Below are 26,094 nucleotides of genomic sequence, written 5' to 3'. Positions count from 1 at the left end.
GAAAAAGGACTCAGCAGAGCGCTACCATAAATTCAAAAGTAATTCTCCGGGGCCCACAGGCTTTGCCAAAGAGGCACGCGACTTGGGACCCGGAGAGCCCCGCGCCTCTCGCCTCTGCAGGACTGATGGGTCAGGGTCCTCTCCTCACTCCTTGAGTCGTCAGTAAATGTCACCTGCACATCTTCCCGACTCTCTCTGTCGGTCCTTCCCGACCCCTACATAGTTAGGACAGTCTCAAATACCCATTTGCAGCCCTGGTCGTCTTCGGCTCGAGTGTCCCTAACCCCAGCCTCTAGCCTCGGATCTGGTCCCCTCCCCCGCAGTCCCAACCCTTCCAAGCGCTACCGGGCGCTGATTGGTAGTGGCGCTGACAGGAGGCGGGGCCTGGAAGTCCCGGCCAAACCCGCCCCCGCGTATAAGCCCCTTCTCGGCTCTCTCTTTCCATCTCTCTCCTCTCTTTCTCTCTCGCTCCCTTCCTCCCTGTAACTGAGCAGTGAAAATTCATATTGTGGATCCACTAACAGGCACAGATGTCATGTGAAAACGCACATGCTCTGCCATCCACGCCGCCTTTCTTTTCTTTCCAATTCCTCTTTTTTCCCCCTTGCTCCTTCTCCCTCTTCTTTGTAACTAACAAAACCACCACCAACTCCTCCTGCTGCTGCTGCCCTTTTTCCTCCTCCTCAGTCCAAGTGATCACAAAAGAAATCTTCTGAGCCGGAGGCCGTGGCATTTTTAAAAAGCAAGCCCATTGGGGAGAAAGAAAAACAAAAGCAAAGCAAAACCCAGGCACCAGCCAGCCAGCACATTTTTTTTCACCCTTCCTGAAAACAAACAAACAACCAAACAACCATCAAAACAGTCATCACTACCATCATCAAAACTGTTAACATAGCAGCGGCGGCGGCGGCAAACGTCACCCTCCGGCCACGGCGTCTGCCTAAAGGGATGGTTTCCTCAGCAGAGCAGCTCTTCGCCGACCACCTTCTTCACTCGTGCTGAGCGGGATTTTTGGGTTCTCCAGGGTTTGGGCTGGGAGCAGCTTCATGACTACGTGGAACAGGAGAGCGGCCACACCATGCGAGGTAAGCGAGCCCGCGGGCACAGAGGCTCCACGGGCACCAAGGCTCCAAGGGTCCGGCCAACTCCAGCCACAGGGAGATCTGGGGGAGGGGAGCGCACCCAGACGAAGGGGAAGAGGTTGGCGGGGCGCAGCTTTCTACTTCGTGTTCGCAGGTGGGCTACAAATGGCCTGGGCGTGGAAAGTTGTAGGGAGGCGTTTATGGCCTCTTGGGAGTTCTGGGGGTGCTTTCTGGAGAAAGGAGCTACGCTAGTTGCTTCTTCCTAGTCCTTGAGTTGCACTGAACCCTTCTGCTGGTGGCTTTCGGGTGCGGAAGCGTATACGGGATGGAGGGGGAGCCGGGAAAGGGATGTCTCTCAGCAGAAGCAGCGGGAAGCTGCCGGCGCGTGGTGGTTGCCTGCCGGGGTTGGACTTGCTGGGCGCACCAGAGGGAGGTGGGGCGGGAGCGTGCGGTCACACACTCTGCAGATTACAAGGCCCACCAACCTGCATCCCGGCAGGTTGACGCGTCCCTTCGTGGGAGAGGTAGGCAGAGGGGCGGTGTCGTGGAGCAGAACGCGAATTCCGGATCGTCCGCTGCGCGCGTCTGTCGCGCCGGCGCTGCGCCCAGGCCAAGTCTCCGTGCCCGAGCCCGCGCAGACCAGGGACGAGCGCCCACCCGAAAAAGTTGTACAGAGAAAGTTCCAGAGAATAGGACAACTTGCACTACCAGCCGTGGGAAGGCTCTTTTGTCAAAGGGCTGCTGCGGTGGGCGGTGCTTCTGCAGAGCCGGTGCCAAGACCCCCCGCGGTGACGGCGGCTGCCGGGACCCCTGGGCAAGGTGGTAGCTGTTGGGTGTCGCTCAGAGTACGGAGACCAGACACCGGCTCCTTTTGCACTCTGGGCTGCTGGAGCAGCTGACCTGGCCGGCTTTAGGAAGTTGCTTTGTTTGTTCCCTCCCCTGTGTTGCTGGGACTTTCAGGTTTTCTGAGCGGAGTGTCCGGACCCGCTCTCCCTTACTTTCCACTGGGCCACAACTTCACTCTTCTCTTGGAGAGCAAGCCGGGTGCCCACACGCCATGGGGATCTGTGCAAGCCTCTGGGCACAACCTCACCCCACTCCACGCCCCCCCCCCCCAGTTTTTCTGCCTGGCCACTCTGCGGTTCTGTGGAGAGTAGGGTAATATCCTACCCACTTCGCGCGACCCACCTGGTCCTGGCAACAGAAAAGTTGGGAAGGGACAACTGCAGACCTTCTTACATCCCTGCCCCCGCGACAGGTGGATTAGGCAGGAAGATCTTGGGAGAGTTAGGCTATAAACACTAATCGTTTTCACTGTGTTCACCTGCCACCAACTCCCCCCGTGCCTCTCTAGGAGAGCACCGAGGGTGCGGTGGGCATGCTCTCCCTGCTCCGCAGGCGGTGAGCCCAGGACCCGGACGCTTGAGGCAGAGAATGGGTTAGCCAGCTGAGCCCTGGCAAGAAAGAAAAGTAGAGGGGGGAACGGAGAGGCTGGGTGGGTGGGCGGGAGGGAGCTGAAGATATGGAACTGGGACGTCCTGGTGGAATGGTCTTGACTGACCCCCGCCCCCCGGCCCCGCACTGGGAATAGGGGCCCCTATGAGTGAGTGCGCTTTCCAGTTTAGTATCCCAGTTGGGAGCTTGGTCACATGTTCCACTATCCAAATTCTTCCGGAAACCAAGTTTTGGGTTATTTTCTTTTCTTTTCTTTTTTTCTGTCCCATCTCACCACCATCCCCTCTCCTTTAGGTTTCCTCTTCTCGGGTCTGGGACTGCTAGTTCCCCCCTGCATTACTTCTTTCCTTCCAACACTCCTCTTATGCTGGGTTTTTATGTTCAGAAGGTCCAAAACCAGGCAGCACCTCAGCTCTGACTGGGCCCTAGGACCTGGGGAATAAAAGCCACTCACTCTCCCCTTAAATTGTAGAAAACAGAAAAGGGCCTGACAGGAGTGGATGTAGCTGGATCGCACTGCTCCTGAAGGAGAAGTTTGCCAGCGATAGTCTGGGTCCCACACGTTCTTTCTTTCCGGACTCGAGAAGCTCGAAGGATTGAAAGTCAGGCTCTCGCCTCCTGCTAAGAGAAACCAATCTAAGCCCACATCTGCGTTCTAGAGGGCACCACCCTTGCCAGGCTTCCCTTCAAGTTCCAACTTAAGGCGGCTGTCAGGCGGCCTAGTGGAACGCGCTAGAGTAAAACCAAGCTTGAAAGGTGGTGGGGTCTTTCTCTCGTTCTCCCGGTCTCTCCTTCTTTGACCCCCTACTGTCTCTCCTCTGCCATTGCTGCGCATTTGCTACAGACCTTGCCCTCCAGCGATATCAGGGGTTGCTCTTTAAGGATGAGTTGAGAAAAGAGCCAGGCTATTCAGAGGTCTTGTGGGAATCAGGGGTTGAACTTGAATGTGAACTTGAGAAGTGAGAGTAGAAACGAATCAGCTTTCTCTTGTGCCTGGGCTGCTAAGCAGCCTGTCCTGGGAGGAGGAAGGCGATTTTCGAGTTCATCTCTACAGTGTGCCCACTTCATTTCCCCGCTAGACTACACACGCACGCAGGCGCGCGCGACCCCACGCTCAGAGAGCCCCCATCCCCAGTCAGTGCCTCGGCTTGGCTCCGCTGTCTGTAGTTGGCAACCGTTCTGTTCAGGCAGGGAGTCGCAAACTTGGTCCAGGATTGAGCGGCCCCCCTTGGGACCAATCCAGCAAATACATCCCCACCCCCACCTCCACCAGGTCTAGCGTATTTAAGAGATTTTATCCTCAGGGAAGCTCTGGGGTGAGAAAGGGGTTAAGGGGCTCTGGTCTTTGAGGTCATTGTCCTGCTCCACATCAGAACTGAGTCCTGGTCGGACGCAGTGGCTTACTCGGGGCTGGCCTGAGGCGGAGGAGATTGTATTTGGTGGCACAAAAACCATTTCACCCTTTGTGTGATAGAAGGTACCACATTAGTTCTGTGCACCCTTCTTCGTAGATTGCATTATTGAATATAACTTCTAAAGACAGGAGGAACTTGTAATTGGGTCCATTCATGGGTGAGAAACAACTAAGCCAAGGTGTGGGTTTCAAGACTTCTTCCTGAGAGTCGGGTCAGCTGTGGATCTCACAGGGGCACCGAAACGGTCGGGTTTTCAGCCCTGCCTCTGCAGAAAACCCTGCTTCCCAAAACAGGGGCACAGATGTCGTGCAATCAATAGGTGATTGTGTCTCTGCGGATTAGAAATCTGGTTTTATGCTTGCTGTAAACCAGAATGGGGCTTGGCTTTTCTAAAGCCCAGTTTTCATACGTTATTTTCAGGTAGTTATTTTTTATTAATTACTAACTTTAGGGGGGAAAATATTGCTTGCTTTCAGAGATACAGCAGCCCTCCAGAAATCTGGAGCTTTGAATGTCTTGCAGGCCAGGCCTTTGGATCCCTTAAACAAGTTCTCAATCTTAATTTCCTGCACAAATTTTAATTTCATATTTATAACCAACATTCCACCTCCCACAATTAAAAAACCTTGTTGGAAGGATACCTCTGCCGGTAATCTGTTAATAATAGTTCATTAAGTAATTATCGGTAAGCTGTCTTTATTCCAAGAAAAGTAAACATGCAAACAGTTTAAAGAAAAATCCAATCCTAAAGCTATATTTTAAGTATCATTGAAAATAGACAGCCACAAAAATAAAATATTTTCTTCCTTCTTGGGACGCTCTCCTTTCCCTTCCCCAACATCGTGGGTGAATTTGTGACAGGACACATCACAACGCTGAAGTGCAAGACACCCTGGGCTCGTGGAAAACGTATTGCAGCCACCGAGCCTTTTCACTTTCCTGTGTTTTCAGAAAATCAGGAACTAGGAAACCAAGATGACTTAAAGGAAGAAATATAAAGGAAGAAATTTAGAGCAGCAAGCTCATAAACATGAAGAATAAAAGATTAAAACACCTTTGTTAGCATCCACTTAAAACTTCATAGATTTTCCATCAACAACAGGCTAGCTTTTGCTCATTAGAAAACCCTTAAAAGATGGTTTCTTGCATCATTATGAAAGTGGTTTATGTTAGCTTTTATTTTAACATAAGTAATACATTTATTGTATACTCTTAATCAAGTAACAAATGTTAACATTTACTTTGATAACAGTTTGTTATATACTAAACAACTAAGAGCCTTAAAAGCGATCATCCAGGTGTGTATTTGTATACATTGTATTTTAAATTTAAGTGGTCCAGAGTCATGAGACCTAATTTTACATCACCGAGGGTTTTATAGCACCAAGATAATACAAACTTTCAGGGTCAGTCTTCATGAAAATGATATTCGAACTGTGTAGTAATACCGACTTTTCATCTAAAAGAATTATCATCAAGGTTTGTGAATGGTTCAATATAGGAAGTTTTTCTGGATAAAAATGCAAGTAAAGCTTTTTTCAGCTATTATTTCACATTATGTAAACTTGTATTTTTTTAGGAATACAAGGAATGTTGTGTAGTTTTTGTACTTTCGATACAAAATAAAAGTGGGACTCATAACACATTAACTAGATTTTTTCACTGAAATAATGATATGCTCCTAATTTAAAGTATATCTCATAGCATTTGACTAATGCAGGGTTAAAAATTATAATAGCAAATTAGTAAGTTTAAAAATTCTGTATGTGTGGGCCTGCTGGTGTTCCGCAAATTTGTAAATAAAGTGAGGTTTAAAATCGTGAACGATAACATCAATACCACTGTGCATTAGTGAAATCCAAGCCTTACAGGTAATTAATTATATGAGGAAATAGGAGAAATAATGTGAACGTTAAGACCATCAAATTCTGTACAGACTGAAGCAAATCAAAGGTTAAGAGTGTGTGTTATTAGTGCTAAAGTTATTAGTGATTAAGGTGGCTTAAGATATATTTTTTATCATTTCAATATTATGAAGACAATTTCTTAAGACTAAATCATTTCTGTATTTATCCTATAAAACAAAGAATATGGCTTTAAATTATATTGTCATTAATTTAATGTTTCTGACATTAACAAATTATTTTATTGTTATGTTAAAATATACAGAAAAATAAATGTTAGAAATGGACATTGTGCTTAATAATTAATATGTTTTTTATTCTACATGTAGTTTTACTGTTTCACTCATTCTTATCTAAAAGAAAGAAATTAAATAAACAAATAAAATGTCTTTTTCTAACGTAATGAATGATGACCTTTGATAAAATGAGCACTTTACACATAAAGTATTATTCCTATAATTTTGTGGTCATCTTCCCATTACAGCTTCTTGCAAATATTTGTCTTACTTTGAACAGAATCTCTGACTTAACAGAATCTCTAGCAGATAATAGCAATCTTTGGAGGCGTCTGTTGATATACACTGATACACAGTATGTATATGTATGTGCCTATAACCACCCACTCAGACAAGAAGAATATTTGAGAGAGGAAATCATTCTTATCTTCCCTTTCACAATCCAGACTTCCAAATTCAAACGTATTTAGAGAAACCCAAGCAACTTTCCAGAGCATTCAAGAAGAAAAAAATGAATACGTGTGGTCCTTGAGCTTCATTTTAAAAGAAACTATTAATAGCATCTATTTTTAAATAATCTACACAAAATACCATTATACCACCTAATGATAATTAGAGAGAAAAGAAATCAAAGAATTCAGGTCTGCCAAATAAATAAAATATTCCCTCCCAAATTAAGCAACGAATTCATAGATAACAAGGCTTATGCCATGAATTTGATGTCTCCTTTGTAGCACAAGACAAAGGGAGCATAGAGGAATAAATATTGATTGAACTAATCATCTGATGAATGGAAATGAGATGTACCAGTGCACCAATATAATAGGCCATGTTAACTACTTCTTTCATAGCGCATATGCTGCCCTTTCAACCCCTGACCCCATCCATTCACTTCTTAATGAGGGAAACCACAGGTGTTATAACGGCATTTATAGTGGATCAACGTAAATATAATAACCATGTGGTTAACTAATGGCATCGGGGGTGGGGGTGGATTCTTATGAAAGGCAATATTGTGATCATAGTGTCACACAATTATTATGCATTGCATTTTTCTTAGAATTTTTGGCTTGCTCTGTTTGTCTTTTAAAATATAGCTGTGGGGCCATGAATAAATTTTAAGTCCTGGATTTGTTGTCTCCATAATAAGTACAATTTTATTAGTGCTTTTATCAGGAGTTAAAGTGCTATTTAACATATTAACATCTTGCCTGGTAAGCATCCAAAACATTTTAAAATAACACAAAAGGTATAATATTTTATACTTAGTGTAAGATATATTTGTCTTGGTTAGTGGCTACTTGTAAATATGGGAAAGAAAACATAACTTTATGATAATTACATTATAAATTTTGTTTTAAAATGAAATTGGGATATTCTTGGCTTAAGCATGTTCTTATGAAGGCCAAATGAATGTCACCTTTTGCTAAAACATGAGCCTAAAGTAATTTGTTTTGACTTAAATGTGTTCACCTCCGCTTAGTAAATATTTTATTAACTGGTCGTGTATGCTGACTTTGTAAATTACTTTACCAGATAGGGTATTTGTTAATGACATTTTTTGTATGATTAGTTATCATATCATGTGGTCATAAGGTATCATATCATTTCTGTGAATTATATTTCTTTAATTCACAGAAATCACAGGCATAAGCAAATTAATCTAGTTTACTGCATTATGTCTTTTGTGACTAGCCTACTTATTACTTTGTACTCATATAAATCCAATATCCTGGCATCATGGCACATACAAAAGATTTGGGATGCTTAAAAAAATGTTTTATCTCATAGCAAAGCTTTTTTCCAAAGCATATTGCAATAAGTCAATTTTGAATCATATTTTTTAAAACTTTTAAGCATCCTCCTTTTTACATGAATTCCATTAGAATTATGTTATCAGATGACAATTGCAGATAGACATACTCTCTTAATTTCAAATTAGAAGTGCAAAAGGTGCTCTCTGATTTGGGCACATAATTATTTTTAACACAGAACATCAAAAGCTTTTCTAAAAAGTCCTTGGCATTTATAAGCATTCCTTGGCATGAAATAAATGAGTATTGGTACTGCAAAAAAAATTGTAGAATAACTTTTAACTTTAGTTTTCTAACTAGTTTATGAAAAATATTTTCAAGTACAAATTTTTCTCCTTACTTAGAACCAAATTTGATTCTCCTTCTTCTGAAAACTTTGTCAAATTCACCAGTCAACTGATTTCTAGGATCCCAAATTAAAATATCTTCTTGAATATAAAAATAAGATCATCTTCACAAATGTTTCTACTTTTCAGTTTTAATTCAAAAAGGGACAAAGTCCAAGATTTCTTCTCTTACACCTATATATATATCCAAACAGACATGTATGCAATTCACATTTATTTATTCATGATTTATTTATTTAAGCACTCAAAGCCAGGCCCAGTACTGGGCCCTAATGATGCTCAGGTTGATAGTGCACCGATTAACTGGAGAGACTCCTCTCTGATCAAAGCAAGAGCAGAACAAGTAGAGAGGGGCGCCCTCAGCAGGACAGAATGGCCCTCACAGAATGGCTTCTCTCTTCTTAGGGAAGTGATACCTAAGATGGGCCTCTACAGATAAGTAGAGGCCCATCTTTTGGTTGATTTGTTCATCATAAATGAGGTTGTTTAAACCATACTTTGTTGCATTCCTCAATTGCCTTTTATAGTTGGTACTCTGTGAAAGTTTGTTTATTGACATAAAGCCATTCCGGAGAGCATATTCTGGTGTAGAGAAAGTAGTAGTATTGTTCTTAAATAAAGCTTTGATTAGTAAAATGATTTTAAAGCCACAACTTTTAAAAAACCTCTAAAGTAATAATTAAATTACAAAAAGAAAATGTACTGAAGGAGACAAATGCTGGTGTGGGGAAGAGAGTAACATAAAAAATGTTAAAAGGATCACCAGAAAAATACATTGGAAAACACTTTATAATATCCCCATACATTTGTTTTTATAAAAGAAATTCCTAGTTTTGAAAAATAAGGAAATGGCCGGTATATATTGAGTTTCATGTTCTTTAACATTTAAGGCATTACCTGAAAATGGTGATATCTGCTCTGGAGAGAATCTTAGATTACTAGATACCAGGGAGAATAAAATCCATTGAAGTGACAGGGTGTGTCGGCAGTGTCTGAGGGCCACGGTAATGCTCTTCAAACTCTTACATTCCAAGAACTTGGATATAAGCTTGAACTATGAAAATTAACTAATAAATCCTACACCTAATGGTGTTACAGACTTTTGAGCTCTTCTCTCTCTTAAGCATAATTAAAGAAAGAAAATCTTGGACTGCTAGACAGTAACAGAAATGTGAGTGTAAGGAGCAACTGTTGGCCATGTTCATCCCAGCATTATTTATGGGTAAATCCCCAATCGGGCTGAAAAAAAAATAACCACTATACTTCACAATTAGGATCTTCATTTTGAAATGATAATTTGGCATTCCAGTTTTATATGTTAGTCCTTGTGAGCTTAGTTAACTTGAATCCACATACTGAGGACTAGTCCACTCTGAAACACTGCCAAGATCAAGTTTCCGAACCTACAAAGCTGAAAACCAGACCCTGGACTGGGGAGAATTCACAAAAGTGTCACCACTTGAGACATCCAGGCAGCCAAATTGTTACTCTTGCTTATAACCCTCTGCATTAGTATGAACCTCACCTTCAAATTACTACATGGTAAGCAAGATCACTAAGTCATGTATTTTCATCTTGAAAAATAAATACATTTTTAAATATTGATTATTAATTAGAGTTTATTAGACCAAGGAAGAGTGCTCTTCTGTTGTAACACATCCTAATAATTAAATGGCTATTGTACTTGATTTGATTATTTCTTGGAAATGGAAGAATTTAAGAAGTGACTGAATGACCCCATTTCTTGAGGCTTTTCTAAAAATGTGAAAGGTTGGATTGAGCAGTTATTTAATGAGGCAACTGGTTTTCTGGCTTTCCATCACCTCTTAGAGTAATTCTTCTGGTGCTCATATGTTATAGGACAGTGGACTCCTATACCCACTTCATGCCGTGCCTGGGCCAGTGCACTGTTCTGAGTAGTAAATGTAGATTTAACCTTTAGAGAAGAGCAGTTTTGTTTGAAATACTGTGTGTAATATAAGTCTAGACTTTTACTCCAGTTTTTAAGAAAATATGCCTACTGCTTAGTAAATATTGTTGCCTGTAATTAATTCTAAGAATATACAATTCAGAATAGTGCTATTTTATTTGCCTAAATGGTGTGATCAAAATAGTTAAAGCTAATTACTCATCAAACTGCACTTGCAATATGTTGAATTTCACCTGTGCAAGACATGGTTCTCAAAAGTGCTTCATACAGGTTCCAAATGATTGATGTGAAAACTCATATTCTAAATTTCTCAAATAAAAAATTCACATTATAGCTTGAGACAGGATGAACATTCAAGTATTATTTTATCATCCGACAGCTGCTGGCTTCTAAATTCCAGAATCAAACAATAACACAAGTTTAAAGAACTTAGATATGTTGTTTCTAATGTATAATTGGCTGGTCAAATAATAAAATTACTATATAGGAAATTTTCTATTAACTTCTACATAAGTTGTGTCTGGCACATAGTGAAGGAATTAAACACTTTTCTTAAAAAAAAAGAAAGAAGAAACCTTGTTCCAAATTTCCACAGTTTTTGAATATGAGCAAATGTCATACAGTCTGGTTGAATACAGTAACATTTGTTCAGAAAAACACAGCATATCATTAAGGTGCGGTGTTTCATGGCAATCATTTGTTTTGTTTTTTACAGAAACAAAATATTTCAGATAAATTTATTTAGAAATATTCAGGATCCTAACCTATTCATCAGTTTGCTCTAAAATTAAATTGAAAACAAACAGACAAATATTCTGTGTATTTTTTTACTTTTCAATGCTACTTTTTAAAAGTCTTGATTCTAAACACCCTCACCCTTGGATATATATTTTCATTCTTATGATTAAAAAAATAAGTACAAAAGAATGGGGCTTTGGGAATATTTTTCCAAGGACAGCTCAAAAACATCAACAGTATGCTAATAAGGTAGCATTAATACCTTCCAGTTGTGTTTTTGTTTTATCTTGTTTACTGATATTTCTAAATGTCAGTCTGACTGCCACTCCCATCACAATAAATTCAAGTTTATTCTATTGGTTTTAGAAAGTGTTCTTCAGTAATGGAATAAGTTGATCTGAATTTCTTTCCATTGAAATTTCAGCAATTATTTTGGAAAGGTTATCTAACATGATTGACATGCGTGCTGATTTATAGTCAAAGAGGGACACTTTTTATCATTTTACAATGACCAAAAAATAAAAGATAATATATGGCAAAGTTGTAGGTGACACCTTTGATAGTTGGTCAGGTTTAATAAATCTTTTTATTGAGGACTTATGATGCATAACAGATGATGCCTTCTTAGATAACAGTCTCAAACACAACAAAGGTGGTTTCTTAGAAATATGCTAAGGAATTTCTTAGCTAATTTTTGTTTCATTCAAATTTCTTAAGTGTCCAATGTTTTCATCTCTTTTTTCCTAAATGAGAAAAATAGATGGCTTGCCCAAAATTATTTGTTACAAGAAGTGGAGAACAGAATTTGTCTTCAATCAAGGTCTCCCGACCCTGAGCCCAGTTCTATTTTTATTACACTATGCTGTCTCTCTTCAGCTACACTAGTTTTTATCACCCTTGCACCCAAAGCAGACATCACTTAATCAGTCATGACATTAATACTTGCTAAGTCCACATGCAACCTTCATTATCATTTGACAAGTATTGGTCCTCGGAAGGAAACTTTTTATCAAAACTCTCTTGTATGTTTCGGCCAAAGAACAAATAATATTATAATGAAACCACTTTTCTTCAATCACATGATCTCCTTGAGCAAAACATACTTCTCCATAGTTTTCACCCATAAAATAATGGTATTGACATTTACCAATCTCAGAAAAAATTAAAATAAACATTATAGAATGTCTATACATTCTACATAGAAATTATTCAGTAAAAATAATAACAAAGTCAAAATATATACAGTAACATTTTTGTTACCATAATTGTCCCCTTGAAGATTCCAAAATATTATTTCATAAACTCAAATATGTCTTCTTTTACAGAGATTTTCAAGTCTCTAGTAAAATTGTATATTTATACAGCTTTCCTCCACTAAGATCCGAATTTGTCTGCATCAACTTTAAGGAAGGAAACAATTTTACAATAAGTAGCTGCAAAGACTGCTGCTGTCTCAATGTGGCATAACTCTTCATTCAATAAACAACTTGCCCTTTAGTTTATAATGTTAAACTACTAATTTGTCTCTCTGTTTATCAGTTCACTCATGTGGTTTTTACATTTGTCAAGGAAAGGATTACCCATCCTTGGCCATAAGCACTTCAAGCAAAAGAATGGGTTAAAAAAACTAGCATACCACCCTCTGCCTACCTGGGTTTAATTTTGCCTGATTAGAATTGAATATCTCAGCAGCACACCATCTTATCAAAGGCTTATTATCATCCTATCCAATACTGTGTTTGTACAAGCAAAAGTATTTTATGAAAGAAATAACCTTGATGACATTAAAAAGATGCCTAGCAATATAAAGAAAAAAAACAGAAGTTTGACATTAGTTCTAAATAAATGCCGAGTTCTGCTCCTCCTTAACAATATTGCAGTTTATTGTATTTTGCCTTTTGGCTGAAACATAATATTCCTTAGATCACCCTATCATGTATATGGTTAATTTTTATGCTTTCAAATTAAGTCCATTCACATTTCTTTAAAAGCACATTTATTAGCTCACTGCTATTGATTTTTCAGTCCTCTTCAGTGTAAGCTGTGCTATACAAACATAGCTGGAAACAGCAACCCACCCCATCATTTATTCTCCAGCACGCAAATTGATCTTATTATATAATGGTCCTGACTCCCACAACTCAACTAAATTTGACCACAGATACTATTAGAAAGAAAACGGACTGCATCAGAAACTGCATTGGACTGTCTCCATCTTATACTCAGCTATCTAGTATGTTTACTAATATCACAATGAAAAAAACTCTAAGCTTATCTCAGGTGATTCTCTTTGTTTCGCTTCATGTAAAATACCTTCTTTGCTTGCTCTGTGTTTTAGAAATTACAGCATATTTCTTCGTATTCATTAATTCTGTCTGTCTTTGTACTGTGGCTGCTCTGAAGGAAAATTCTGAAAACATTGTAAAAAGAAACCCACTAAACCTGAAAGGAGCTGACAGCTGCAATCCCATCTTTTTACAAAAGGTGATAGCAGGTAAAATTAATAATAATACCTTGTCTGTGTTTAGCACTCTAGAGTTCCCAGTGAGCTGCTGGAGACACCACACCGGCGATCTTGTGAGATGTGCAGGATACATAGGAATTCGAATGCGCCCTGGAAGCCAAAGGAAGCCCCAACCTATAAAGAGTGTTTTTTAAAGAGTTTAAAAATGCAGTCTCCATGTGTTAAAAATCATCCCCCCAAACATGAATGATTGTTTTATAAAAAGAGGAAATACAAATGGCTAGTAAACAATTGAACAACAGGAAGAACCTGATTTCACTTATTGAAGAAATTAAAACATGAGTGGCATCTTCACCTCTCGAAGTACAGAGTGGTGTGATGAATTGCACACCCCAATATTGTATAGTGGGTGTTAATTTAAAACAATCATTGAGCCTACACCCTTAAAAATGGCCATACCCTTTGGCCCAGGAATTCACCCTCTGGCAATCTTTCCACAGGAAGTAAACTGCAAGAGCAAAAGACTATACCTAAAGACATCGTAGCCTCATTGTAACGTTTACAGCGATATAGGGAAACTTTGTTGTAATGATACGTTTACAGCGATATAGGGAAACTTTGTTGTAATGATCATTATGGCAGACTTTGACTTAGTAGGTGCTCACTGTTCGACCACCATGTATTCACCATGTATTTAATATACGTCACTAGTGTTGAGTGTTTATACGAACCTGGCAATGCGTTTTAGGTCCTAGCAATAAAATGGTGAGAAAGAAAAATCCCTGACCTCACTGAACCTAAAGACTAATAAAAAAAGTTTGAATACAAAACTGTAAATATTTTGTGACCTAAAGTATAGAAAATGCACAAAAATGAAAGTGAAGGAAACATACAAAAATGTTAAAAATTATCTTGGGATATTAAGATATCAGGTAATTGTGTTCTTATTCATTGCCATTTCTGTGTTTTCAACATTTCCCGTACATCCTCTGTAGATTAGCCCTAAGAATCCGAGTCAATACTCCTGCACATTAGTAAGACTTTTTCTACAACTCATTGTTTTTTAGCTCATCCATTTGCCTGAGGTCAGCTAGTATGATAATAGGGTTAAGGTTGAAAGTTGAATGGCTCGTTGATAAAATTAACTTATTTAATATTTACCAGCTCATTCATTACCAAACATCAAGGACCTATTATGCACCAGGCACTACCCTCAGTGTTAAAGATACAGGATCAATATGATTCCGTCCCATTCTCTAAAGAGCTCAGAGTCTAATCTCCTTGGAAGCTCTATGCTGTAAATCGCAAAAAATAATGAAAATACCAGTGATAATAATAATACGTACTTTTAAAAATGTTCTCCATTATTGGAAAAAGAAGGATTCTCCCTTATTAATTTCTTATTAAGAGTAGCTTAATATTATCCCCCTTTTTCCTCTGATGGCTTATATTAATTTGAGAAATACACTGCTTCAAATTTTGAAGAAAAGATAAGGATGGGGTACTCGGATAGAGAAATTAGTCAATGTGCTTTCATTTCACCTTGGTTGAACTAGAGCATATATCTCCCCTGACAACACTGTGGGGCTTTGCAACCCCTAGGATGTCAAACACCAACACAGACACGCTCAGTTCTCAAAACAAAAGAATCTGGAGGATGCACTGACTCCTACTAATGGAGTTGTGGAAAACTTAAGACTCTATGGTCTATGGTAGATGAGGAATCTAATTTGCCCCTAAGACTTTTGGAAATCTGTTGGTCTTAGCAATGAAGAATTCAAATATAATGTTCATTGCTCAGGTGGTGGTCATTCGTGGCCACTCATACCCCTAAGTCAGTGTTTCAAAACCGGTGCTGATTTTTGCCCCTGTTGTTATCTATGAGTCTGTTTATATTTTGTTTGTTGGTTTATTTTGTTCACTACAGTACACATATGAGTGAAATCAGATGGTACTTGTCTTTCTTTGACTAGCTCATTTCAGTTAGTATGTCTCCAGGTCCATCCATGCTGTTGCAAGGTGTAAGGTTTCTTTCATTTTATGGCTGAGTAATAGAATCTGTAATATATTTGTTTAATTCATATCAATTGTGATTTAGTGATAATGATAATAATAAGTCAACCCAGAAGAAATGTTAATGCTCAGAACTCATGTTCACAGAGGAAAAATGTTAAATTTACTATAAATTCATATTTTTTGTTGCAGAGAAGTATAACCAGGTGATTAATAAAAGATTTTCAAATAGAAAATTTTGACATTAGTATAACATTGTGTGCGGTGGCAGTGTGAAATGAAAGTATGAATTTAAGGAGAAAATATATATTGTAAAATTTATGTTACAGAAGTGCTTATTTTTTTCTTTTCAAATGTATTATACAGATATCGAAACATTTTCAGATTTAGATTCCATTAATATATTTAAAGAGTGACTTAGTTTTATTGTAAAGTATGTGATCTAAAATGCCTCAGAAATTACATCCTTTGCAGTGAGGTAGTATGTACTACATTGTCTGATTTTACAATAGCCCTAGGTTGAAGGGGAATCCTTCAGGACCCCTGCCTCCTAGTTCATGTTTTTTTCAGGTTCATATTAACCTGGTATCCTAATTGCTTAGGAAATACAATAGACTGAGTACCTAGGCAACAACTGTTCCAAAGTCAAGAAAAGCCAAGATTGACAACCTCCTCTTTAGGAACTTTTCTGAGATGATTAGGCACAATGATACCCGAGAACCTTTGGCCCATAACCAACTGTTCATTTCACCCAAGCTTCTAATGTTCCAGTGGTCTGTAGAAGTTCTGGATGACTGCCAACCTCAGAATCCTTAATAGTGATATAAAAACAACGACCTTCACAAAAAAAGAGGTGTTTCCAGACATTCCTCTAAACCAAGGGTCTGTGGACTTTTTCTCTAAAGCCTGAGATAGTAATATTTTATTTATTTATTTTTTAAATACTAAACATTTTATTTATTTATCTTTAGAGGGGAAGGGAAGGAGAGAGGAAGAGAAACATCAATGTATGGTTGCTTCTTGTGCATCCCCTGCTGGGAACTGGCCCCTGCCGGGAACTGGCCTGCCACCCAGGTATGTGCCCTGACTGGGAATCGAACTGTGATTGTCTGGTTCACAGGCCCACACTCAATCCACTGAGCTACACCAGCCAGGGCTAATATTTTAGACTTTATGGCCCATGTGGTCTCTCTCACAACTACTCAATTTTGACATTGTAGCACAAAAGCAGTCAATATGGCTGCTTTTGGTAAGTGATTGATTCTGGCTATGTTCAAATAAAACCTCATTTACAAAAACAGGTGGCAAGCTACACTGTGGTGGGCAGTTGTTTGCTGAGCTCAGCACTGGACTGGCAAGTCCCTGAGGACAGGATCTGTGTCTTATTGAACTGAGTATTCTCATTACCTAGCACAAAATTTAACACCCGTTAAGCATTGAATAAACGAGTGAAGGTATTCAAGCTTTAAGAAGATAGTAGCCCTGGCTGGTGTAGCTCAGTGGATTCAGCATGGGCCTGTGAACTGAAGGATCATGGTTCGATTCCCAGTCAGGGCACATGCCTGGGTTGCAGGCCAGTTCCTGGCAGGGGACGCATGGGAGGCAACCATACATTCTCTCCCTCTCTCCTTCCCTTCCCCTCTAAAGATAAATAAATAAAAATCTTTAAAAAAATTTTAAAAGAAGATAGTAGTATATTTAAAATATGCTGTAATACAATGCACTATAGAGGAGAATAAGAATGGTGAACCTCACAGAACTTAGGTATTAGCCAAGGAGATCTATTCCTACAAGTACTAGGCAGCTTGACCACAATTAATTGAATGAATCTGCAGGGTATTATTATACATGTCTGCAGGATATTATTATATATGTCTTTATATTGAATAACTAATTAATACTCAAGTGTAACTTCTTATATATCTTCTCTATAGTTTGAACTTCTTGAGGTCAGACACCTTTGAAGACCCAACTCTAAATTCTGTACCTTATCCACACATAATAGATCATTGACACTTCAAATTAAATGTGGATGAGAAAAGGTAACAAAAAATAACCAATTAACTAACTGATCGACAAATATTTGGCATGTCTAGTATGCTCTAAGCGTAATGTAGTTGTTACAGGGGATCTAATGGAGAAAATTTATTTATTAAAAATAAATATATAGTGCTTATGTATTATATTCAGGTCTAATTCCTAGTAAATGTTAACTCAGTTAATCCTCACAGCAAATTTTGTCATAAAGTAGTGTTTAAGTTCTGATAGGTGAGGAAACTGAGATACAGAAAGTTTAAGTAACTTGTCCAAAGTCATACATCTACTAAATGGCAAAACTGGGATTCAGACCTAGGCAGGCCACCTCCTAGGTCTGTGTTCTTAAGCATTGCAGAATGTTATTACTTGCCTTAAGTGATATCCCCAGTTTCTAAAGGACAGATGTGAATTGTTAACTAAAATACAACACAGTATGGCATTGCCCAAGGACCTCTGTAACAGGAAAAGTCTAGATGAGTTAAGAAGTAAGGCCAATGTTACAGTGATAGGAAGTCAGGAACTAAACCTTCAAATTGTGTGGAATTTTGTCAGCAAAGAATCCTAAGAAGCTTTCAGATGGAAGAGCAGAGTGAACAGAAGCTTGGTGGCAGAATTGTAAGGCATATATTCTGTGTATATCGCCCCAGACGAAACAAAGCATAAGTAAGGAAAGAAACTAACTTTTACTCTACCCTCAGTATGTGCCAGATCCTGAGTCAGGTCATTGAATACACAGAGGGCTATATACAATCCCAGGCATTAAAGTGAACTTTCAGGTTCCAGTCCAGCCTCTATTGCTATGTGGGTGACCTGGGGCAAGTTACTTAACTTCTCTGAGCCTCAAAGTGTTTGTAAAACAGGGACAAATGCCTACATCATGGGGTCATTGTAATTGTAAGGGTCGGGTTACATGAGATAGCAGTATCAAGCACTCACATAGTGCCTTGGTATTAAATCCTTACTGAGTGCTTTATTTTTGTTCTTAATATTTATTGTCACAACACAGTGTAAAGTGTAGTTGTCTCTATAATGCAAACAGAAAAGCTAAGGTTCAGGGCGTCTCAGACCAACATCTACAACATGCGTTTCATTTTCCAAGTAGAACAGGTTTCCCAGAGAGTTCTCCTTGGGAAGCAGAGATCTGGTTAGACAGAGGAAAGAACTGAGACATGCTGAAATGTCAAATTAAACATTTTGTTGTAGTACGGTGAGATTACAATGCGGAGGCTCTGGTGTTTGAACTTTTGAAAAACTGAAATAAATGACTATTCCTTCTGTAAAATTTGCTTCTTAACCATATAGGGGTCACTGGATAAAAAGAGGAGTCAAGCAAAAAGCAGACAGGGGGTCTGGAGACTTGCTTTGGCGTTGCCAGAGTCAAAGGTTTAGCTGATCTCTCAACTCCCCTTGAACTTGTCTCATAGTAAGTGTCCTCACTTTCACTTAATATCTCTTAATGTACCTGTCAACTTGATTTCAAGACATTGATTGATAATGGCATTGCACCCAATTACAGAGAAAAACTCAAGATTGTTATGATAGTTTGGTTGTTTTTATTTTCTTATATTTATTTACATTTGTTCAGCACGATCTGGTTGGAAAAGCTTAGAGACACATTTACCAGCTGAAAATTGCAATGTTTCTCCACATTCCATCTCATGCAGTGTTATTATACTCATCAGGTTTTGTTTTGTTTTGTTTTGTTTTGTTTGTTTTTGTTTTGTTTGTTTTTGGTTTTTTTATAGCTGTGGAGGGTTGATCTGTTCTTTGGGAAAGTCTGTTCTGTAAACGACTTTCAAATGGGAGCTTTTTAAATAGGAGCTATCCAATATTTTATTTCCCTATATTTTGCACACAATTTTGAAGATCCCACCAGGTATCTAAAATAGTTGAATCTTTCCTCTTCTTCCCACTAAAAATTATTATTTCCATCAGAAAAACTCAAAAATTTCATCTGAATCTACTTTCAAATATACACCTGCAGAATGCACGCATGATTAAAAAGATCCCTCAAATGCCCCATTACTTTATTTTATAACAAATACTTTCATTCATCATTTCACTTTAGGATCCCTACTGGGGGGCTCATAAGTCCGATGGTGCTTTCTGCCACCACGGAAGGTGCTGACACCAGCAATCGCAACTGTGAAACTTATGTAACTTGCACTATCCTCGGCCCAGCATCTCATGGTCTAATTAAGTATGAACCAAGTCAGTTGGCAGAAAAATAGTGTTATGGTGCAGATATTAGCACCTTGTTAGTGGTCCAAAACTTGCTTTCTCAGGCAGAACCTATTTCTGAATGCAAAATTTTATATAGATGAAAGCCATGATGTTTGAAAGCACTGATGAACTTACATGTGGGGAAAAAAAAGTTATTTTCTACTGGACATTTTCAATTAAAAAAAATCTAACCCAGCATTCTTAAACATGACAGGCATATTCCAAAACCATTCTTTCACTTTTTAGGGCTCAATGTCTAGAAAAAGTCAAGAAATTTATTTATTGATGCCACTACATGATAACTGGCGATGTGCGAAATACACTATAAATGTGTTATATAAATGTGCTTTAAGGTTCTTGTTCCCCTAGCATTAATCTATATTTATTATAATCACCATCGCTAATTTTTACTGATCACTTACTATATGCTGAGCACTGTTTTGTGTACTTTATATCAATTACCTCACTTAATAACCAAAATAAGTCCTTGAAATTAGTAATAGGCTTTGATGCACATTTCACACATGAGGGAAATGGAACATGAAGAGGCACAGCAACTCGTTCAAGGTGACCCAGCTGGCACCTGGAGGAGTTGGGATTTGAATCCAGGTTTTTACCAGCTGCGCTGCCTCCTCTCCCCATCACTCGTTTATGGCCAGAGGCAAGTTTATTTCCCCCTCTTGTTCTGTCTTGTCTATCTCAGACGCCCTTCCTGGGGTACATGGCCTTCAGACACCTCCCTGACTCTAGCCAATCCCAAGCTGGGTGAATGGTCCGGGGAAGTGATCTGTTTATCTCCCTTTTTAAGTTAGGCACAATATTAAACATCCCTCCTTAGCACCATCAATAAAACATCTGGAATGAGAGGCTGATTATTCAAAATCACTTAAAAGCATGTCTTTCTATTATAAATGTGCATTTTGAAAAATTGCCACCAATGACCATACACTACACCTGGCCCTGAGACAACCTGTCTTAATTGGAGTGCGTGTGGCTCACACCCAAGTACAAGCAGTATCCAACACAATGATAATTTGCTGCTTCACAAAAGACATATCTTCTGGGCATTCAGTGGAAAGAGTTGTAGATTTTAAATCAGGAGACATTTCGCTGCCCCTGACTGAATACCCTTGAAAAATCACCTCTGTGATCTCACTTCCTCTTTTCCAAATGAGATTGTCTCTAAGGCTCTCCACTTTACAGAGTGCATGGGTGCCTACCTTTAAGTATAGTACTTGGATACATCGTAACCGGGGTTGTTTCTCAGTTATTTTAGTTATTAAGGAAACAGAGGCTTCTGCAGATTTGGTAACTAGCCAAAACCAAAAGTATCAGGGATTCCAATTCAGGGCCGTGTGACTCAAAAATCCTAAACAGGATTGTCCTTTGTGATTCCAAAATCCAATAGGTCTGTCCCGCACAAAATGCCTGGTCTCCGACTTATTAGAATCATAATGAATGTCTACACAGCCCCATAATCTTACAATATGCCAAACAATGCCATATTCATTAGAAGTATAGTAAAGCTCACATATATCAAAAGAGTCTTAATTGTTCTTGAATTCTACTATAGGACATATTACCAAGAAATTTAGCCTCAGTATCGGTTACACCCTAGTAAATGAGTTTACCGAATCTTCTCCCCAAAACATGTTTTCCCAGAGATAAACAGAGAGACCTCGAGGTCCTGAAAGCGCGAAAATCTATCTCTTGGAGACGGAGTTGAAATGGGGCGGGCTCAGAAAGGCCGTGCTGATTTCGGGTAAATAGCCTATACCCACTGCACAGTTTTGCAGAGGGCTAGTGCGGGTGCGCGCCCGTGCTGCACGCAGGAAGTATTTAGAGAAGTGAGGGCAGGTAGCTTGTGTGGGAGATCAGGGAATTCAATGAAGGGAGATACTTTAGCCTTTCCTTTAAGTACATCTCCCTCCTGAGTACATTTACTTCCATCACAATGGACTAGAAGAGATCCTTGCTTAGTGGTGCGGAACCCTTGAGACCTAATTTAGCTTTTATAGGAAATTCAAAAAGAGAGAGACGGCACAAGAGCAAGAGAACAGAACAAAGATATGAGTTTGTACAGGGAATATTGATACTTCTGGACTGCCTCTGTAACTCTTTTGAAAGAAATTTTCTAAGTAAATGCTGACTTAGACGTTTCTGTTCGTGGAAGGCCCAAGCTCCTCCTGCAGAACAATGTGCTGCCCGAATCATCTTTACAATTCCCGACAGTCTGTCGTCTCGGAAGCTCGAGTTCATTCGTTTTTATGCTGTGAAGGTCAGCAAACATTTTTGGAAAAATAAATTTTCCCTTTTTATTTCTTAAATGCGCCCTCACAAGGATGCCCAAAAATAGGAAAGTTACATAAATGCAAATTTAAAACATGCCCGACAAGCTGTGCCTGTTGGTCCCGTTGATCATTTTTTACTCACATTTCACAGACATTTCCAAGAGTTTCACCACACCCTTTGTTAGCTACGTATCCATTAAAACACCTCAGAGAGGCAGGTACGATAATGTTCTTATCTGTCTCCAACAGCGAAAGGCCCACTTTTTACCACCTGCTATCATGTAGAAAGACGGGGCGAGGGTGGAAAGCCTGCCTCTAAGGGTTTCACAGAAGATGAAGAAAGACTTTTTTTTTGTACCAGTGCTGGAGGGGGAAAAAAATAAGAGGCTTAACCAGGCAATCAGTGGGAGGAAAGACCAGAACACCGATATTCTTATTCTTTCTCATCTATTGCAGCCATGAAGTCTAATAAATTGTCATTCACAAGCAATTTTCCACACAAATACAAAGTTATTAGTGCAGAGAGCCCAAATTACTTTTGTGATGGCTCTAACGGTAAGCCAATGGAGGGCAGACTGATTTTAAAAAAGGAAAAAGGAGGGTAAAGGAAAATATTGAGCTTTGAAATTAAGTATCTTTCTGCCCTATTTACTTTCTGAGTCAGCTGGGGTCATTTTCCTACCCCTCAGGGTCTCAGTTTTCTCACCTGTCCAACAGAGGACTTCATTGGATAGGTACAAGAGTTAAAGAGGCAATACATGTCCAATGTAGCAGCTACTTAATTTGTAATATTATTTTCTGATAGCAGTCATATGTAATGTTTGCACTTTTAAAAGATAGCCTTAAATAGTTCCACTGCATTTAACATGCCATCCATATTTGTAGTACTGACTTGCTTTTCTGCATACTATGAACCTGCCTGTGGTTATGCTGACCTTGTGTCTTGTCTGATTAACAAGCTCGAGCATTATCATTAACCTTGGAGTCTTTCATATCCTTTAGTCTATTTACTATCTATAGCTCCACACAATTTTAGGTCTGTTAGATATGAATACAAAATAATTGTGTGTGTATATATATACATATATAATAGATAATTTATATAGAATTATAAATTCTGTGATTTAATGGATTAATTAACCAGGTCAAGATGTTGAATTGAGGCAGTGGTCTTCACATAACTAACAATATATTTAGTTTATTAGGCAATTGGGTGCTGACGTTTCCTACCAGCTAAGAAAATATATCAAGAGAACTTCTCAGCTTCCTATATCTATCATTAATGACCAGTCTTAAGAGGTCTGGAAGCTGAAAGAAGGAAGAGGGCTTAGGCAGGGAGGTCTTCTTGTTTTTATTCTGGAAAGTTGATTTATTCAAAATAATGTTTTCGTGTAGGGGCCTAATCATAGGCTCAAGATGATTCAGATGGTGACATCCAGCTGTAACAACAACAGCATCACGCAAAAAAACAGCCACATGTACACTGAATCCCCTGAAAGTTTTCCATAACAGATCTTGGGATGATAAATCATGCACACTCATTCTATAATTAACTAAAGTGTTCTTTTTCTTTCACCATAATCCAAAAGGATTAGCCCATGACCTTTAGTTGGATAAATCAGGGGTATAGGGGGATGTAATTTACTCTGCTGTACAAAATTAAGTTCAGATTGTAAAATCTGACCAAAAAATCCAAGCACACACAAAACTGAGCTTTTTCAGAAGCTTTAGAAAACATTTTCACAGAAAATTTTTTAAAAATTCAATATCTCCATACTAAATGACTGGCTGGTAGGAAACGTCAGCACCCAATTGCCTAATAAACTAAATATATTGACAGTACCTGCCACATGGGTACCTTTGGAATAAAAGCACCCAGGAAACGGACCCACACCTTGTTTTGCTAACTGTGATACTATGGAAGAAGTGAACCCCCCTTCGGATGGTTGACTATGAAATTATGAGGACTGGTAAAGCAACATTGTACACTACTCCTGTCTTTATAAATATGATCCTTGTGTGTTACCTCCTGGTTGCAACAGACCTTGGTTATATTCCTGTTTGGTTTTTGTTTTCTGTGGTCATTCTACTGATACAGTCGATAAAAATGTATTGAGCAATCACTTAAGAACTTTTTTTCAACAAAGATGGATGAGTGAATGGATAAATGGAAGGACAGGTAGCTTTCTTTTCAGAGAATACCTATGGTTGCTGAATTTTAGCAACATGTTTTTAATTTCAGTTTTACATTTTTAGCTCTAATAAGATATTGATCATCTTTGGAGAATCAAAGATGTTGCATTGTGCTGAACTTACTGATTTCCACTGAGCACGTTGAAAATGCCCATTACTTGATACATCATTAATGTAATAATTGAGATCAAGCATTTTTAGGTCCAAAGTAACCAATATCAAAATTTCACAAGCATTAGAAAAATAGAAGATAAAATCCTTCATCCCATGAAATATCAAAATTATCTAGATGGTGATTTTATAACATTATTTTCTGAATTATCAGTACACAGTTCAAATAAAGCCCAGAAAATTGAATTCACATTATTAACCCAAGTCCTGATCATGAACTGGTAACACAGCAGAGGGTTTGGCACTTACCAAAACTCATCCTTTGATTTTGCTCAGATGAATCATGTAATGCAGTGCATTGTCTGTGACTTGTTTCCCAGGAGGGTGGTATTGATATTCAGTTCTTTAAACTGGTTACAAAAAAGAGGCATAGCATAAATCAAAATCTGTGGAAGTTATTCTTCACAAGGAACAACCTGTAAGCTGAAGTCATTGTTTGGCTTTTCACTGTACCCAGATAATTAACTAAAGAATGGAAGGAAATGTTTTGATATATAGGGGCATCACTGAAAGTCACTATTAACAAGAAAGAAAGAAAGAAAGAAAAAAGAAAGAAAGAAAGAAAGAAAGAAAGAAAGAAAGAAAGAAAGAAAGAAAGAAAGAAAGAAAGAAAGAAGGAAGGAAGGAAGGAAGGAAGGAAGGAAGGAAGGAAGGAAGGAAGGAAGGAAGGAAGGAAGGGAAGGAAAGGAATGTAACATACACATGATCACCTCTTTTCTAGCCTGAAGCTCAATCTAATGCTTATTAACCTAACACATCACTCTGATTTATAGGGTAGGGATGGTGCCTTTTGAATTTATGTGTACAGGAAGCAGTAATAAGCATTTAGTAGGTATTTTTTGAGGTTTCAAAAGAGTTGTTAGCTGTTGATTCAAATTTTCTTTCCTATAATCATCTTTTAATGTGCAAACATCCTATGTTTTCACCTTATAGTCTCATAAATTTACATCTTTTTATTTCCTGTCATTTCTCAGTTTTTCCCTCATGTCATAGCTCTCCCCCCTGGAGACTGATTCTTTTGCTCTCTTTGTTAGTCATATTCCTTTCCATCTTTTTTTTCTATTTCTATTTACTTTATTCCAATGGTCTATTATTCCCCCCACCCTTTTTGAGTTTGCTTGATGATTTTCTTATCTCCATTTCCTTGATCTGCTCATTTTCATTCGTTGCTTTAAACTCCTCTACTTTAAGCAAAAGTTTATCAAAAATGCCATTAGACCTGGCTGGTGCAGCTCAGTGGATTGAGCGCAGGCCTGCAAACCACACGATCATGGTTCAATTCCCAGTGAGGGCACATGCCTGGGCTGCAGGCCAGTTCCCAGCAGGGGACGCATGAGAAGCAAACATACATTGATATTTCTCTCCTTCCCTTCCCCTCTAAATAAAAATAAATTTAAAAAATTAAAAAATCTTTAAAAAATGCCATTAGAGCTTACAGAAAAAAAGATCTCAAGATCTCCTTCTTGTACCTTTGCAAACTAGGTCAGATGCAAAGCACAAATGCGTATTTATAGGTCATGGCAGTGACTTAGAACTATGTTTGTTACATGTCAGTGTTGTTAATACTCCACACTAGAAAGCTCCAGAGATTTTAAAATGTATAGATATTGAGCCTAATTGTTAGTATTTCACAATCAAAAGTTAAAAGAAAATATCACATGTGATATTGATGTTTTCCAAACTAGCTTTCCGGTTACACTTTTTCTAGAAGACTATGAAGCCCGTTTTTTTAATGTGTGTTTTTTAATTTTTTATTGTTGTTTGATTACAATTGTCCCCAT

At 38.7% G+C, this 26,094-nt stretch overlaps 1 protein-coding gene across 1 annotated transcript in view; it reads left to right on the top strand.

The window, feature by feature from the left end:
• The first annotated feature begins 813 nt into the window (after window positions 1-813).
• The window catches only part of RORB (RAR related orphan receptor B), a 194,376-nt gene continuing 169,095 nt past the window's right edge, over window positions 814-26,094 (top strand). The window contains exon 1 of the mRNA XM_037030320.1: window positions 814-1,085. Coding sequence (XP_036886215.1) covers window positions 1,079-1,085 — 7 coding nt within the window. The 5' untranslated portion in view covers window positions 814-1,078. The remainder of the gene's footprint in view (window positions 1,086-26,094) is intronic.

Source organism: Sturnira hondurensis, unplaced genomic scaffold (genome assembly GCF_014824575.4).
Source record: "Sturnira hondurensis isolate 20B ecotype Veracruz unplaced genomic scaffold, ASM1482457v3 Scaffold0020642, whole genome shotgun sequence".
In the NCBI taxonomy this organism is placed as follows: domain Eukaryota; kingdom Metazoa; phylum Chordata; class Mammalia; order Chiroptera; family Phyllostomidae; genus Sturnira; species Sturnira hondurensis.
Note: the sequence above shows the minus strand (reverse complement) of the source record. Positions and strands in the feature narration are given on the sequence as shown.